Source organism: Rhipicephalus microplus, chromosome 4 (assembly GCF_043290135.1).
Source record: "Rhipicephalus microplus isolate Deutch F79 chromosome 4, USDA_Rmic, whole genome shotgun sequence".
NCBI lineage: Eukaryota > Metazoa > Arthropoda > Arachnida > Ixodida > Ixodidae > Rhipicephalus > Rhipicephalus microplus.
The window spans coordinates 68155669-68170291 of NC_134703.1; the positions used below are offsets into that span (position 1 = coordinate 68155669).

At 44.7% G+C, this 14623-nt stretch overlaps 2 protein-coding genes across 5 annotated transcripts in view; one reads left to right on the forward strand and one right to left on the reverse strand.

The window, feature by feature from the left end:
- Nucleotides 1-14623, reverse strand: part of row (zinc finger domain-containing protein relative of woc) — a 126510-nt gene that overhangs the window by 107318 nt on the left and 4569 nt on the right. The gene's annotated exons all lie outside the window — the stretch shown is intronic.
- On the forward strand, nt 1601-12907 carry LOC119172094 (uncharacterized). 3 transcript variants are annotated; one of them, XM_075892910.1, is made up of 3 exons: nt 1601-1710; nt 11466-11650; nt 12479-12907. In XM_075892910.1, exons 1-3 carry the CDS (start codon nt 1616-1618, stop codon nt 12661-12663), a joined length of 465 nt encoding a protein of 154 aa, XP_075749025.1. In that variant the 5' UTR covers nt 1601-1615; the 3' UTR covers nt 12664-12907. The 3 variants fall into 3 exon arrangements, with proteins under 3 accessions (XP_075749025.1, XP_037278982.1, XP_075749026.1); XM_037423085.2 differs by lacking the exon at nt 1601-1710 and adding an exon at nt 6311-6449; XM_075892911.1 differs by lacking the exon at nt 1601-1710 and adding an exon at nt 8522-8592.

Below are 14623 nucleotides of genomic sequence, written 5' to 3' on the forward strand. Positions count from 1 at the left end.
CTTCTCCTTGGCGTAGCTGAAAAAGGCCCAAGTATCCTTACAAATATGTTCAGTATACGTAGATTCTAACCTATAGTTTGTGTTCGAGTGATCACGATGATCAGGAAAGCTCAAAGAGCTAAGTCTGGCAGCGTAGGCAGGGGGATTGTTGAAGGTAACGCGAAAAAAAAAACAAGAAAAACGGACAAAAGATTACTCTCAACTTTTCTTGTAATGCGTGCCAACTTGCCCAGCTAGCTTGTCTTCTGTCTAATATAAGATGTAAGATAGGTTGTATTACTGTGCCTTGGCTTTGTGAAAACCCAAGTAGGCAGGCAGAAACGAAGCATTCAAGGATTTAGAGGACACAAAACTAAGCACCTCTCGCTCTCTCCCTCTTTTGACCTTCTCAGAGCTACAGAGGCAGAGAGGAGAAGCTCACGTGGCCACGAACTGCAATAACTGCCTCGTTGCACAACTCATATCTCTTTGTAATCATCGTGGTTAAGTTCTTCGTCTTTGAAATTTATCTGCTTGATCGGCTGTTGCAATATCTGCTTGCCTTCGAGGCAACTTCCGATGGCTACTCAAAGTACACGAACGTCGTGACTGCGCCCTTATTTATGCAGCTGCGCGATTGATATAAATCTATGCAACAAAAAGTCGTCGTCATGTCGCGTTTTATAAAACCGAGCACGTTGTTTCTGTGCTTCGATATCCCACGTTAGGTAAAGCTTCTTGACCTTCATTAATACGACCTTGCATATGGAATTTAGTGGCAGAGCTCTTCGAAACAATGTTTTTTAACGGTCACGGTGTGTTGATATTCTTCCGGTCATGTGATTTTTTTCAGTTTTTATTGTTTTTTCTATTTCAACGAATAAAATCAGATGACACTCACCAACAAAATTTACAATGAAGTTTCAAAAGCATAGCGCAAGCAGTGACTTTATATAGAATTCACTTGCAGTGAGAGGCGAAGTTTTTATGAAAGTGACGAACAATATACACACAGAACAACGCTATTGCCATCTTGGACATAGCGGCCTGTATGAAGAGCGATTTCTTTCTATCTCTCTCTTTGGCAAGAATTGTCTCTATACCGTACAACTTGGCAACGGCCGTTCCGCGAGTACGTATTCATGGCAACCAAGATATAAATAAAACAAAACAAGAAAGGAAAACAATAAAGATGGCGTTGGCTTACTCAAGGCAGCTGTGAGACTCATTCTAACCTGGGGATTGTAAAGCCTGTGGCCTTTGTCGGGAGTGCGACAGTGTTTGAATACAAAATATCGGCTTAACGACATGGCGACGGAGTTCGAGGCAACCAGTTGCTCTTCTTTCAGGGTTGTTCGTCACTTTCAAGGTCAACAGCCATTTAATGTAGTTACCCTCTTCTGGCATTGGCTGAAACAGGCTCATCAAGTAATAGGGGGATGATTAAATATATTGTATAAAATATTGAGAGTTCAGTTACGGGGCATAAGACGTGGGTGGACGATAGGAAGTTACTTGCGACTGGTGTCTTTGTCTTGTTCACAACCACACAGGACCAGCGGTCAAGATGGCGTCCTGACCGTGGCATTATGGCATCCTTGGCATTCTAATCGTGTCGCTGGAAAATGCCGCGTGGATGCTTTTCATAGCCTGGTTGATCTACGTCCGTCCGCTGTTGTGTCTATTCTACCGCCCCTCTCAACCGCCAACTAAGAAAGGTGGACCGAAGCGGTACGGGACTCAAAGTCAGCCCTTTTATCCCAATAGCAATACTTATTTGCTGCTTGGCTGACTGGTAGATGCTTACTGCAATACTTAATATGCTAAAACAACAGATATGTAGATGGTGCCCTTTCCGGTCACGCCTTCCTTTTGTGGTACTTTCACCTGTGTATTCCCGTACTCTAATAACCCGCCTCCTTTACGTGCAAGGTTAAAGGCCACTCATTTTTTTATACAGGGCGTCCCACTTATCACACAGCAGAATAAAAAAAGTAACAACCTTATGCAAAGAAAATGTAGTGCGTATCGTTCCCTTTATACTGAAGTAGCGGCTACTAACTTTTTCACTGATGTCTCTTGCTAATTATTCTAATTATATTATAAACTAAAAATACTTGCCCAATTATCAAAATGTCGATGAGGTACATGTGCACATGTTGAAATGACATCTGTCGGTGCTGCTTCGGACACCGTATTAATAGCATGCTCATTTCTTTTTCTGTATAAAGAAAGCCCTCGAAATATGAAAAATAACGCGTGACTACGCTCACACCTGCAATACAAAGCAGCGCCCTCAAATAATCTCACTGGAAGCAACCGCTTTGCCTCTTTTCCGTTGCCAGAAACAGCGTTTTGCAACAGGTCGGGTGCCAACAACATGTGTCGCAGTTTTGCAAGGATTTCCTGATTGGACGTCGGGTGCCAACAACATGTGTCGCAGTTTTGCAAGGATTTCCTGATTGGACGTCGCTATCACGATTCATATCTCACGGTCAACTGTTCACGGCCGGATAACTGTTCCGATTAGAGCGATTACAGCTTGACTGTGCAGGACCAAGGCTGCGCGTTTCTTTAGACGGGAAGTGGCACATATAGCGCGATCCATGTTTTCTTTAGGGGCGAAGCTGTTAATGCCGCGGGTATGCTCTCTAAAAAAAGAGCGAGTAAAAAGTGTCTTTTCGTCCTACAACAATAATCGTCATCTATATTGCGTTCCATCCTTGCGCTATCGCCCCGCGCCCGGTACATTCCAGTCACGATCGACATGCCCATTATCAGGGTTACATTGCATTCTCGATAGGAAAGTGGCCAGCGCCGAGTTTTCAAGAAAGGAAGCGCACGCAAGCCTGATGACGATTGTTGTTGTGGGACAAATAGACACCCTTTTTACTCGATATTTTTTAGAGTGTGTCCATCCCTTGTACGTACAGGTGCGATCAAAAGTATGCAGACCACGGGATCGCGTGGCCGAATGCATCGACGCGCCAGGTAGCGACAAGACGAGACACCTGCTGCAGGGCGCATCCTACCTCATCACTTGACTTCTGACGTAGCTCTGTTGGATGCGATTAAGGAACTCGTAGCCGAAACGACAACTAGGTGTCGCTTTCTTTGCTCCATCGAATCTGTGCCATTCTTTTACATAGCGGCCACAACGGAGCCGCTTCAAGCGCCGGCTCGCGTTGTTATTGACAGGAGTTAATTACTATAGGTAAGTATAGCGAGCATCGCACAACCTGACGAAGCCAAACGCACAAAATAAATTTTTCCAGACCAGCTTGCCTTTGTCGGGCTTATCCAAGTTACACCTAAATGAGCAGAGCAAAGTCAAAGAGACCGAAATTAATCAAACATTAATAATTACACTGAGTTTAACACCTTTACTCTCAAAAGCGTCCTATGCAGCTACAGATGTCTGCATTAGGCGGATCGAGGCGTTATTTGTATAATTCTAAGACATCGAACTCGAGTACTTCGGGGGGGTTTCAATGTGACGCACGTTCTTCAGTAATATTTATAAATAATGTTAAGTCTAATTCAATTTATATTTAGGTAAATGAGACTCCACTTGGTCAGGAGTAATTAGCATCTTGCTGAGCTTCGATTCTCTGAGCTCATGAAGATTCGTCTTCAATTACATTAATTATTTGTCTTTAATTCAGATGTTGCTTCATTGAAACTTATAATCCAATTGGTTTGATGATGCTATGACGAACCAAGCTTAATCAGATTTTTATAGTTACCTTGGTGTTTACCTAATTAGGTTAGTTATGCAAACTTAGCCTAATTGTGTCATGTGGAATTTCAGTATATAGGGTACTTCAGCTGGATTTCAGACTAATATCCAGTTATAATTATTGTTCATAATAATTATCACTAAGTAGTCAGAACTTATATAAATTAGCATGGAGTCGGTAAAGAGTAATTAGTATTTTCCCGACATTGACTTCTGTGAGCTCATGGGGAAGTCGACATAGTTTAATTGGCCGCGATAAGGTTTGCATTGTATAGGCTAATTTTGCACGGCTAGGTTAAGGATGAGCATGACCCGCCGCGGTGGTCTATAGTGGCTAAGGTACTCGGCTGCTGACCCGCAGGTCGCGGGATTAAATCCCGGCTGCGGCGGCTGCCTTTCCGATGGAGGCGGTACTGTTGTAGGCCCGTGTGCTCATATTTGGGTGTACGTTAAAGAACCCTAGGTGGTCGAAATTTCCGGAGCCCTCCACTACGGCGTCTCTCATAATCATATGGTGGTTTTGGGACGTTAAAGCCCACATATCAGGTTAAGCATGACCATGATCAAGTTTGCCTAATTAGATTTGGCTATACGTATTTTGACTCATCTGGGCTCATCTAAGCCTAACTCTAAGCCTAACTAAATGAAAACGCCAAGCTGGACTGAACTTAACTAAACCTACTTACGCCTAACTTATGTTAGTCATAAAGTGCTTGACTACATTTGATTAATTTTGGTTACATTAACTTTGACTTAACTAAGCAACTTGGATTAGCACGGCAAGGACAAGCTGGCATGAGAAAATTTAAATTTGTGCGTTTGGCTTCGTCAGGTTGTGCGATGCTCGCTATGCTTACTTATCCTAATCAACCGGTATCAATAACAACACGAGCCGGCGCTTGAACCAGCCTTGTCGCAGCCGCTGCGTAAAAGAAAGGCACAGACTCGATGGAGCAAAGAAAGTGACACCCAGTTGTCGTTTTGTCTACGAGCGCCGTATAACCGCGTCCAACAGAGCGACATGAGAAGCGAAGTGATATGACGGGACGCGCATGCGCCCTGCAGCAGGTGTCTCGTCATGTCTCGTCACTAGCTGGCGCGTCGTTGCATTCTGCCACGTGATCCCGTGGTCTGCACACTTTTCATCGCACCTGTACGTGACCGCCTAGGTGCACATTTGCTAACTGCCCACTACTTCGTCCTTGAAAACATCCCACCACGCCCATCTCTCTATCCCGACTATGTAGAGCCGATCAAATACGAATAAGAAATGATGAGTGCCCTTGTTGGCCCAGTTCGTAAAATCAACTCATCCCGTCCCGAACTGCACTACACACAGCAAACTTATATAAAAATAAGTGGAGAGTAGGATGAGGCAGGTGCCGCCGGTCTTATGGTACTTGTTGCTACTAACTAACTAACTAACTAACTAACTAACTAACTAACTAACTAACTAACTAACTAACTAACTAACTAACTAACTAACTAACTAACTAACTAACTAACTAATTTGCATTTGTGTTCGGTGGACGTCCATGCTACACTAGCGCAACCAACGATACTAGAACGTTGGGCGTAACTGTATGAGTGTTGACACAGCTGCTGTACAGTGAATGGGTGGTAGAGCCATTGTCAGGCAGTCTCAGGGGACCTTACCCGTACTTTCCCTTGATATGTAACACGTTGAAAACAAGCAAATTAAATGAAATGAATAAGATCCAAAAGTGCCACAAGAGTGACGTCATGATGCTCCGCCGCGGTGGTGCAGTGGCTGCTGACCTGAAGGTTGCGGGTTCGATACCGGCCGTGGCGGTCGCGTTTCAATGGAGGCGAAATCGTAGAGGCTCGTGTACTGTGCGATGTGAGTGCACGTTAAAGAACACAAGGTAGTCAAGATTTTCGCAGCCCTCCACTACGGCGTCCCCTATAGTCATATCGTGGTTTCGGGACCTAAAACCCTAGACATCATCATCATCATCATCGTCATCATCATCGCCATCATCATCGTCATCATGATGTTCACAAGCGCGCACCAGCACAAAGCCGTGGGGGCGCAGCTGTAGTGATAGCAAACGTGCGACACTTCGCGGAAGCACTAGCGCAAATTTTACTCTGCCTGGCAAACTAGCCACCGAAACGAGCAAAATGCGCATAACAAGTGAGCTTATTCGAGGCCTGCCCCGATAAATGTTTAAGGGAACTTTGCGCGAACCTTCACGGGTTCACTCGGCTAATCTTAGCTGAGTGCGCAGCCTGTATACATAACATTCGCTTGGTGCGATTTTTCCTCGAAGTACGGAGCCCACGCTTACGTACTCTGCCCTTGATACTTTCTTTTTATTTGCGCTTGCCTTCTCGCATTAAAAGCGTGAAAACAAAACGGACAACAGCGGCGTGTTACCAATCGAAACTGGACTCGTCAGAAGCTGATAGACGAGGCACCCTTTCCGGGTGTGGGTGTCGTGTAATACGTCACTCCTCGTGTACGGCCTCTCAGGTGCTTCGGCTTACGTCACCAAGTGGAGGAGATAGGTAACTGGGAATGAAAGAGAGAGAGTTTGGAGCAGGATAGCCGCACGGCTTCTTCCCCGTAGAGAAGCCTTGGAAGAGAAAGAACGCCACAGAATAAAACAGGAGTGAGAAAGTTGAGAGGGCAGCGCCGCGCGTGTAGACGAGGCGCACATTTTGCGGCAGGCAGGCATCGGTGACACCCATTCGCTCACGACTCCAAGTGAGTATTCGCGGCTCCAGTGTAGACAAGTGTTGATGATTTTGTCAGTGACTTGTTCTTTCACAATTATTTACTACTTTGGGCATCTCATAGGGGTATATAATAATTCGTATCCTTACACGAAAGCAGCGTAGGTAAACTCAAGTGTAAATAGAACATTCTATACATAAAATCGTACTCAGAATATATTACTTCTATTTGCAACATATATACTTCTGATCTGACATTAACATACAACAATTATTCTTACATCGTACAAAAATCATCTTACACCATTGAGCTTACATCTTCTTACATCATTACGATAATTGAAGTTGAGAACACAGCCATGACAAAGAAAGGGTCTAGTGTGTGTGTTTTTAAATGCGAAAGAAAACACATCAAAGTTTTCAGTGTCTAGCTTTCAGAACATCTCATGAAGTACACTTTGCTGTTGCTATTTCTTTGTTGCTGTCCGATTAGTAGGTATAGCTGATGTCAAAGGATATCTTGGCACAGAAAAAGCCTTGTGCGGAATGCATTGAATGCTACTACAGGGTTCTAACAACAATTATTGTTTTAGACTTTTTATTGATAAAGCATAAAGCATTGCGAATGCGCAATATGTGGAACATCATTGCTTTATTTCGTGTCGTGCTTTCGTAAACGTCATGTTTTTGCAGATAATGAATCCAGACGTGGATCAAAGTTTACACAATAACCATTTAAAGTTACTTATTCGCAGATTTCGCACGACCGGCTTCGTTAGTAAGAATGCGCTTAAAGCTTATTTCTTATTAGTTAATGACATCGGCAGTCTCGCAAGATGTGATGCGAAACATGGACCTGCTTTTTTCATTCTTTTATGCCCAGTTTCTAGATTATTACCAGTGATGAACACTCGGAGAAGAAAAAAGAACATGATTTCACAAGTTGCCGCCGAGTACCTGTCACAAGATGAAGTTTTTTTTTTTTTTGAAAATTGAGACACCACGCTACGATATTTTTCTTCACGGAAAGAGAGATATAGAACGATAATGGAAAGACAGGGAAGTTAACCAGAGGAAGACTCTGGTTTGCTACCTGGCGCTTGGGAAGGAGAAAAATGTGTGTAAACGAATGAAAGAGGACAGGAGGAGTTGGTGACAGTAGACAAAAAAAAAAAGAAAGAAGGAAAGAAAGAAAAGTAGTGACTGCAGCACCGTCCAAGTACTTCACCGCAACAATGTCGCGAACAGCCACAGTTTGTCGTTCAGTCTGGTTGATTGATATGTGGGGTTGAACGCCCCAAAACCACGCTATGATTATGAGAGACGCCGTAGTGGAGGGCTCCGGAAATTTTGACCACCTGGGGTTCTTTAACGTGCGCCCAAATCTGAGCACACGGGCCTACAACATTTCCGCCTCCATCGGAAATGCAGCCGCCGCAGCCGGGATTCGAACCCGCGCCCTGCGGGTCAGCAGCCGAGTACCTTAGCCACTTGACCACCGCGGCGGGGCCGTTCAGTCTGGTTGCTTGCAGAAACCGCAACAGAGCCCTCAGAGAGGCTTGTGCTGCCGATCGGGCAGACCAGGGCCCCAGAATTTGGCTCTCTGCGAGGGAGCGGTAGTCAAGTTGTCCATTATGGCTGAGAGGGATGCTCGTTCCCAGTTGAATGCATCGTGTGTAGTATAGCGGGTGTCCAGCGCCTGTTATATTGCTTGGTATCAGTCGAAAGATAACTACGCCGAACAAATCAGGAAATTTCTGTAAGTTAGAAATGTAATAACCATATATGTCGTGCCCGAAGGACCGTACTAGTGAATAAGACTCTCAGCGATGCCGATGTGGATACAACAAACATTTGCGTTGTAAGGTACGGTTAAGTAAGTTTCCTGAGGCTTATTGATGCCCGCCCAACGTGCTGCTTCCTCGAACGTAACTACGTAGAATATTTCTTACTCGACAGCGGGAGCAGTCTAGAGAAGAAGGAAACAGACACCACCGGTTTACGCGTTGAATAGCACTTTTCTTTCCTTTTTGGAACACTACCAAAAGCGAGTTCCCTACGCACGCACCTTCATAAAGCGCGCGTGATTGCTTTTAAACGTACACACTCGTACGTTTGATGAGGGACACGCGCTGGAGGGAGTGGCGTCCAGAAGACCAAGGTCATCGTGCATCGTAAGATTCGAGACTTTGTATGCAAGGTTACAATTATAGCCCTTGTTTTTCGCACAAGGATTGACAGTTTTACGTGATCGAGTAGCGGTTGTGCAACACTGATTGATATATGGGGTTTAACGTCCCAAAACCACCATATGATCATGAGAGACGCCGTAGTGGGGGGCTCCGAAAATTTAGACCACCTGGGGTTCTTTAACGTGCACCCAAATCTGAGCACACGGGCCTACAACATTGCCGCCTCCATTAGAAATCCAGCCACCGCAGCCGGGATTTGATGCGACCTGCGGGTCAGCAGCCGAGTACCTTAGTTACTAGACCACCTCGGCGGGGCATGGTTGTGCAACACTGTGCAATGTACTGAGTGATGTTATTGCTTTATTGCCGCCTCGTCTGCAAGGGGTATACTGACAGCAATTTCCGAAGGTTAGATTAGCTTGCCATACAAACCTCCTGTGTATAGAGATGACCTCGAGCACTTAAAGTCAATTTTCGCACGATGCGCCTACCGGCATTGACGCTAGCGTGGCGCCCTGCTACTGTATCAATTTGGGTGACTTCATGCACCACGATGGTTAGTTGTGATGACGTCAGCTGTCAAAACATACAAAATGGCTCCTGGCGCGTCCCTAATGGAGCCATGGAGGGGAGCGACCATGTAAACTAAACGTCACAAGATCTTGCTGGAGCACGGAACGAGACAATCATGCTTGCGTCGTGACGTCAGGGTAAAGTAGTAAAAAAAATGAGCTTTTAAAAACACGTTGTAAATAATTTTCAGGGCTTACTCACGCTTACAAGAACATTTTCTAGGCTCTTGAGGTCCAGACCTTTCATTCGACGCAGAAAAGCGACAACTGGAAACTTTTGTGTCGGTGTACGACTTTGATTCTTCGGACGTTTGAGAGTTTAAGTGTTCTTTAAAAGAATCGCATTTTTTCCGCGAGAGGAGTTAGCGTAGGTCTCAAGTAAAACTCGACTCGTTCATCTTGAAGTGAATAATAAAGTGACTCCTGAGGTGTCCGAACGAAGATACTTCATGTATCCGCACTTATATGGACTTTCTATTTATTCATACAATTAGAGATTCCTCTAATCTTAACAATAATTCGACGCAGGCACTGGTTACTGCTCAATAATATACGTTGCTTTTGCGACAAAGTATTGAAAGTCAAATACCGACAACGTCAATGAAAAAAGTTATAATGGCTGGCAAAAAGTAGATTGTTAAAAGGCGATTACTGATACCGAGATTACCAATATCAACACCTAATTGTCCTGCCGATAGAGGCGGCGACCACTATAACGTTGGCTCTCACATGCGATTGATACGCATCTGGTATTTCCGTGCATATATGACCATAGCAAGATACCGCGAGCTCGCGACAATATATAGGCCAAGGTCGCACCGGTGCTGGCTCTGACGTCATTTTTGGCAGTAGTTGCGACAGGACCTACATTGTGGTTATCTTTACCTTATGGACAGACGTTCAGTGTAGCAAACAAGTTGAGCAAAAAAGACCTTCTTAGCTGACGGACAGGAGTTCTTGTGCCCTGGAGGCATTCTCCTTGCCGAATTGCTTGAAGTTTATTTATTTATTTATTTTTGTTACCTTCAATCACCGAAGAATTACAGAGGGGAACAAGTTTCAACATGGAAAATACAAAACAGCAACACAAAACGTGCTATATTTTATACATGAACAAGACTAAAGCAAAATAAGATCTCTATTCAGTAAAACGAAAAAAAAAGAACATGCCGGAAAGTTGATCGTCGTAGTCCGAGGTGGGAAACGAGGTCTCCCATTGCTCTCTATCTTTTATAGAGAGCAATGGGAGCAACAGCAAGCCTAAATTAAAGCAACGATATTTGAGTGAACTTAGGTTTCTTGAGCAGATTTTTTTTTTCTGCAACGTAATCACACGCGCCATTTTTTTTATGTAAACAGGCCATGCGTGAAAATTTATTTCTTGAATAGATATTGCGAAAGAAAGGAGATAGAAAGGGAGGTTCATCCGGACAGAAAGTCCTTCTTGATCGCCGATACTATGCGAAAACGGAAAAGCTGAGGCTGGGGCGCACTTTCATATTTCAGCCATTTTGTATGAAGTGGTAACGGCATCGCGCAGGTGCGTGAAATATATTATATACAGATTGACGTTTCGTCTATAGAATGACCACGCGCCCCTCCTAGAATTCAGTTGTCGGGAAATACAGCTCACAGATTCAGGGCGCACGTCTACTGATCGGTCCAACTCCAAGCTACATAAAGAAGATGCATGAAAGCCGATGGAAAACACATTGTGAAATAAAAAAAAATGTATAATTAGGAATAACGTGCTTTATGCACGCTGGTATGAGGTCACCTGGCTTATGTTTATGCAAATTTTATATTTATACAAGCCAAATAAACTTAGTTACAATATCACATAACGTCAGCGTTTCGGGATTGATGTGTTTAGAAGAATCTTTTCTCTTATTTATTTTTTACTCTCCCTTTCTCTTTCAACCCCCTATTCCCCAACCCCAGTGTAGGGTAGCATACCGGATACTAGCATCTGGTTAACCTCCCTGCCTTCCTTATTTATCGTTTCTCTCTCTCTCTCTCTTAGAGCAGTCGACATTTCCAGTTGTAAATACCAAACAGTCATCAGAGCTAAAGAGAACAGTCTTCGGGACATTAAGGTTGGATTAGATAAGCAAACAGATCAGAAACTAAGACGGACATGACAATCGGTTTTGGTTATAAGTGCGTCGTCTTTGTAGAAACGTATGCGTATATAATCAAATAGATATGCTGCTAACATATCACAGTTAATGAAAAAGCAAGTGTGCTCTCGCGAAGGAACGGTTCTTTTTGGGTGCTTTTCAGAACCTTCTTGTGTTGTGGTGAACACCTACGTCAAGTTTCTACAATGAATCGCTACGTGATTGCACTGGTTGGCGCGGCTCTGCTGGTAACAGCAGCCTCGGCTGCACCTGCCAAGGAAGCAGCGCCAGAGGGAGACAGGCCACCGGTTTCCGCCGGTGGACTCCTGGATGCCTTCAGATCAGTCGGTAAGCCGTCGGTGCTTGCATGCTATATACCTCGCCCCTGAACTTTGACACGTACTATACCGCGATGAAAAAAAAAAAAGGCGAACAGTGTGGCATCTATACGAGTTCCGATGTTGTAAAACACATTTATCTTTGATGTATTCAAGCAGCACCTTAGCGTCCGTTTATGACCATCGAGGTAAGCGCGAGATGAAACTAAATGCGGAAAGCAGACAAGTAATGGCACTAAACCGCTCGCGTTTCCTTCCATTATCCAATATACTACACTTTACGTCCCTATAGACGATTTCAGGTAAGACACGTGAGTGCCGTCATCTTGGTTTGTTAAACGAATGTTTTCTTATTTTTTGTATATGACCGCGTGAATGAACGAAGTCATGGAACGTCGCAATCACCAACCCAACTGTTTTCCCGCGCATGCGTCTACCGCATCACTGTTCGTTAAGTTGCAAAACATACAAAACGACAAGATGAAACCTTTCTTCAAATGGAGTATAGTGAACGTCCTAATAACCTTCGTATTGCATTACTCGCAGTACGAAAACAGCTTATGTGGTTTTTTTTTTGTTCAGCTGAGGGCTATCGCTACCATTTTCAACCACTACATTTTCAGCCCTAGTTGCAAAGCTTGTATGACCATTGTTTCTGCAGCGCACCCAGGACAATGCCTCACTAACTGCAATCAATCAATCAATCAATCAATCAATCAATCAATCAATCAATCAATCAATCAATCAATCAATTAGTTGAAAGTTCGAAAACATGCTGCACCTACGTAAAGGAGACAGTGACTGAAAGGGTCGTTCAAGGAGATGATGTTTTTTGCAGGAAGCGAGTTTCAGCGCGTGGCTGATGGTTTCCCGCTGAGCTTCAACAACGCGGCCTCACGCTTGCAGACGTTTGCCGAAGGGTCTGGCGACAACGTGGGCAAGTCTGCCAACGACGCCTTCCAGTTCACGAGGCAACTGTTCAAGCCTCTGCGTAACGAAGACGTCCAGCCGCCCTCCACGTAGACAACGACTTCGCGTGCTCCATTTGTTCGCGAGGCAAATGCTTATCTAAACATGCTCGATCTATAGGTCATACTCCGCACTGCGGCTGCTGGTCGCTCTAAATGTCTTACAAAAGAAACTCATTAAATGACTTTCATGGCGTTCGGTTATTCAGTCTAAGGTGCCGGAATGGAATTATTTGCACATCAGCGAGGAATTGTTCAAGGAAGACAATTTACATGTAATAAACAGTTCCATTTGGTCATAGCGATCATGATCTTAGCTGGCATACCATTCAGAATGAAGCTGCAACCTGCAAACACCTAGAACGTTTTCCTCCGTCTTTTTGAGAATCAGCTTTCATCTACTGCCACAATTGTACCTGTTCCTCTTTTTTACTTCTCGCGCACAAGTGTCTATCTATGTTATATTGCCATCTACACGCAATTTTCCATCACATTTTTTTAGGGGCGAAGCTCCTTCGGGTGTGGGTCTGTCCATCCTCCGTTGGTGTACGTAGCCACCAGTGGCACATACCTGTTCTAGAGCGGGTATGTGTCACAAAGGATGCGAGATGAAAGATGGCGGCACTTGCAGTGTTCACTAGATGGACGCACGAACGGACGCATGGACGGACAGACAGACAGACAGACTAGCAGACGGACGGACGGATGGATGGACGCCCGGAGCGGATATGTGCCACAGGAGATGCGAGATGGCAGTGCTTAGAGTGTTCACTAGATGGACGCACGGACAGACGGACAGATAGGTGGACGGACGCATGGATGGACGCATGGATGGTCGTGCGGACGGACGGAGGCAAGAACGAACAGACGGACGGAAGCACGGATGGTCTGACAGACACTTCGCCGCACTCATCATTATTCACTCCGTGGATTTGCTGTCATTTTTTTAAATTGGTGTTCGAGTGATTGATTTGATTGATATGTGGGGTTTAACGTCCCAAAACCACTATATGATTATGAGAGACGCTGTAGTGGAGGGCTCCGGAAATTTAGACCACCTGGGTTCTTTAACGTGCACCCAAATCTGAGCACACGGGCTTACAACAGGTGTTCGAGTGGGGGCCGACCTATATCAACCACCAGTGTTCAATTAATGAGTCCATGCACTCTGTAATAAGAACGCCTTCCAAGGGCCCTGACACAATATCCTAGTGTTCCATTACAAAACACCGAGTACGGTGCCCGCCCTTTTGAGGCATATACCAGTCATTTGATGGACCTTGATTGTGGGCGAAGTACTCAATCCAGGACCCCATGAGTCGCAGCCTCCATGAGCGCTCTCACAACTAGATTGAGCTGGTTCGGCGAGTTATACTCTAGAAAGCCAGACTTCCCACTGTCGTGTGGTTGGGTGTGGGATTGGGACACGCCCAAAGGTAGGTAGTAGGGAAAACTTAATTTTTTATAATGATAATAGGTGAAGATATAGAGGTTGCTACACACATAGTCCTCCGCAACCCTCTCTTCCCAATCCAGGATGGCCTTCGGCCGAACGTAGCCGGGGCAATCTGAGCACTGCTGCTGGTTATTACTGCTAATATCTTTGTGATAGTATACATATCATGCAGAAAAAAGTGAAGCATTCTAACACAGAGTACTTAAGAGATACAGATGTAGAGAGAAGGAACACCAACTGTCAACTGAAAGTTTGCACTGTTGCGGAAAAGAAGGCGGACACAAAACTAATTTGCGCCCAGGATTGGTTGAACCACCCGCCAATCTGATGATGGCATGCGGGTCTACGCGAAGGGTAACTTTAAACATGTCATTTTTTTTTTTCGCCAGGTAATTCAATCCTGGCTCACGCATGCATGTGGTAGCTTAGCGCTGGTGAAGACGAGGACAACGAAAGGAAGAGACCCAGGTGTGTTATTCTAGACATTGCCTTTTTTTTAAATTAGGTTTCGATCTAGGTTTTATCTATTACTAATACAAAAACTTTGTAGTAGGTATAC

What these genes read in the sequence shown, in the direction of transcription:
- LOC119172094 (XM_075892910.1), top strand. Translation starts at nt 1,616, where the DNA reads ATGCTTTTCATAGCCTGGTTGATCTACGTCCGTCCGCTGTTGTGTCTA. An exon ending in AAGAAAGGTGGACCGAAGCG is followed by an intron (nt 1,711 to 11,465) that starts GTACGGGACTCA and finishes GGTGCTTTTCAG; the next exon opens with AACCTTCTTGTGTTGTGGTG. An exon ending in GGATGCCTTCAGATCAGTCG is followed by an intron (nt 11,651 to 12,478) that starts GTAAGCCGTCGG and finishes TGTTTTTTGCAG; the next exon opens with GAAGCGAGTTTCAGCGCGTG.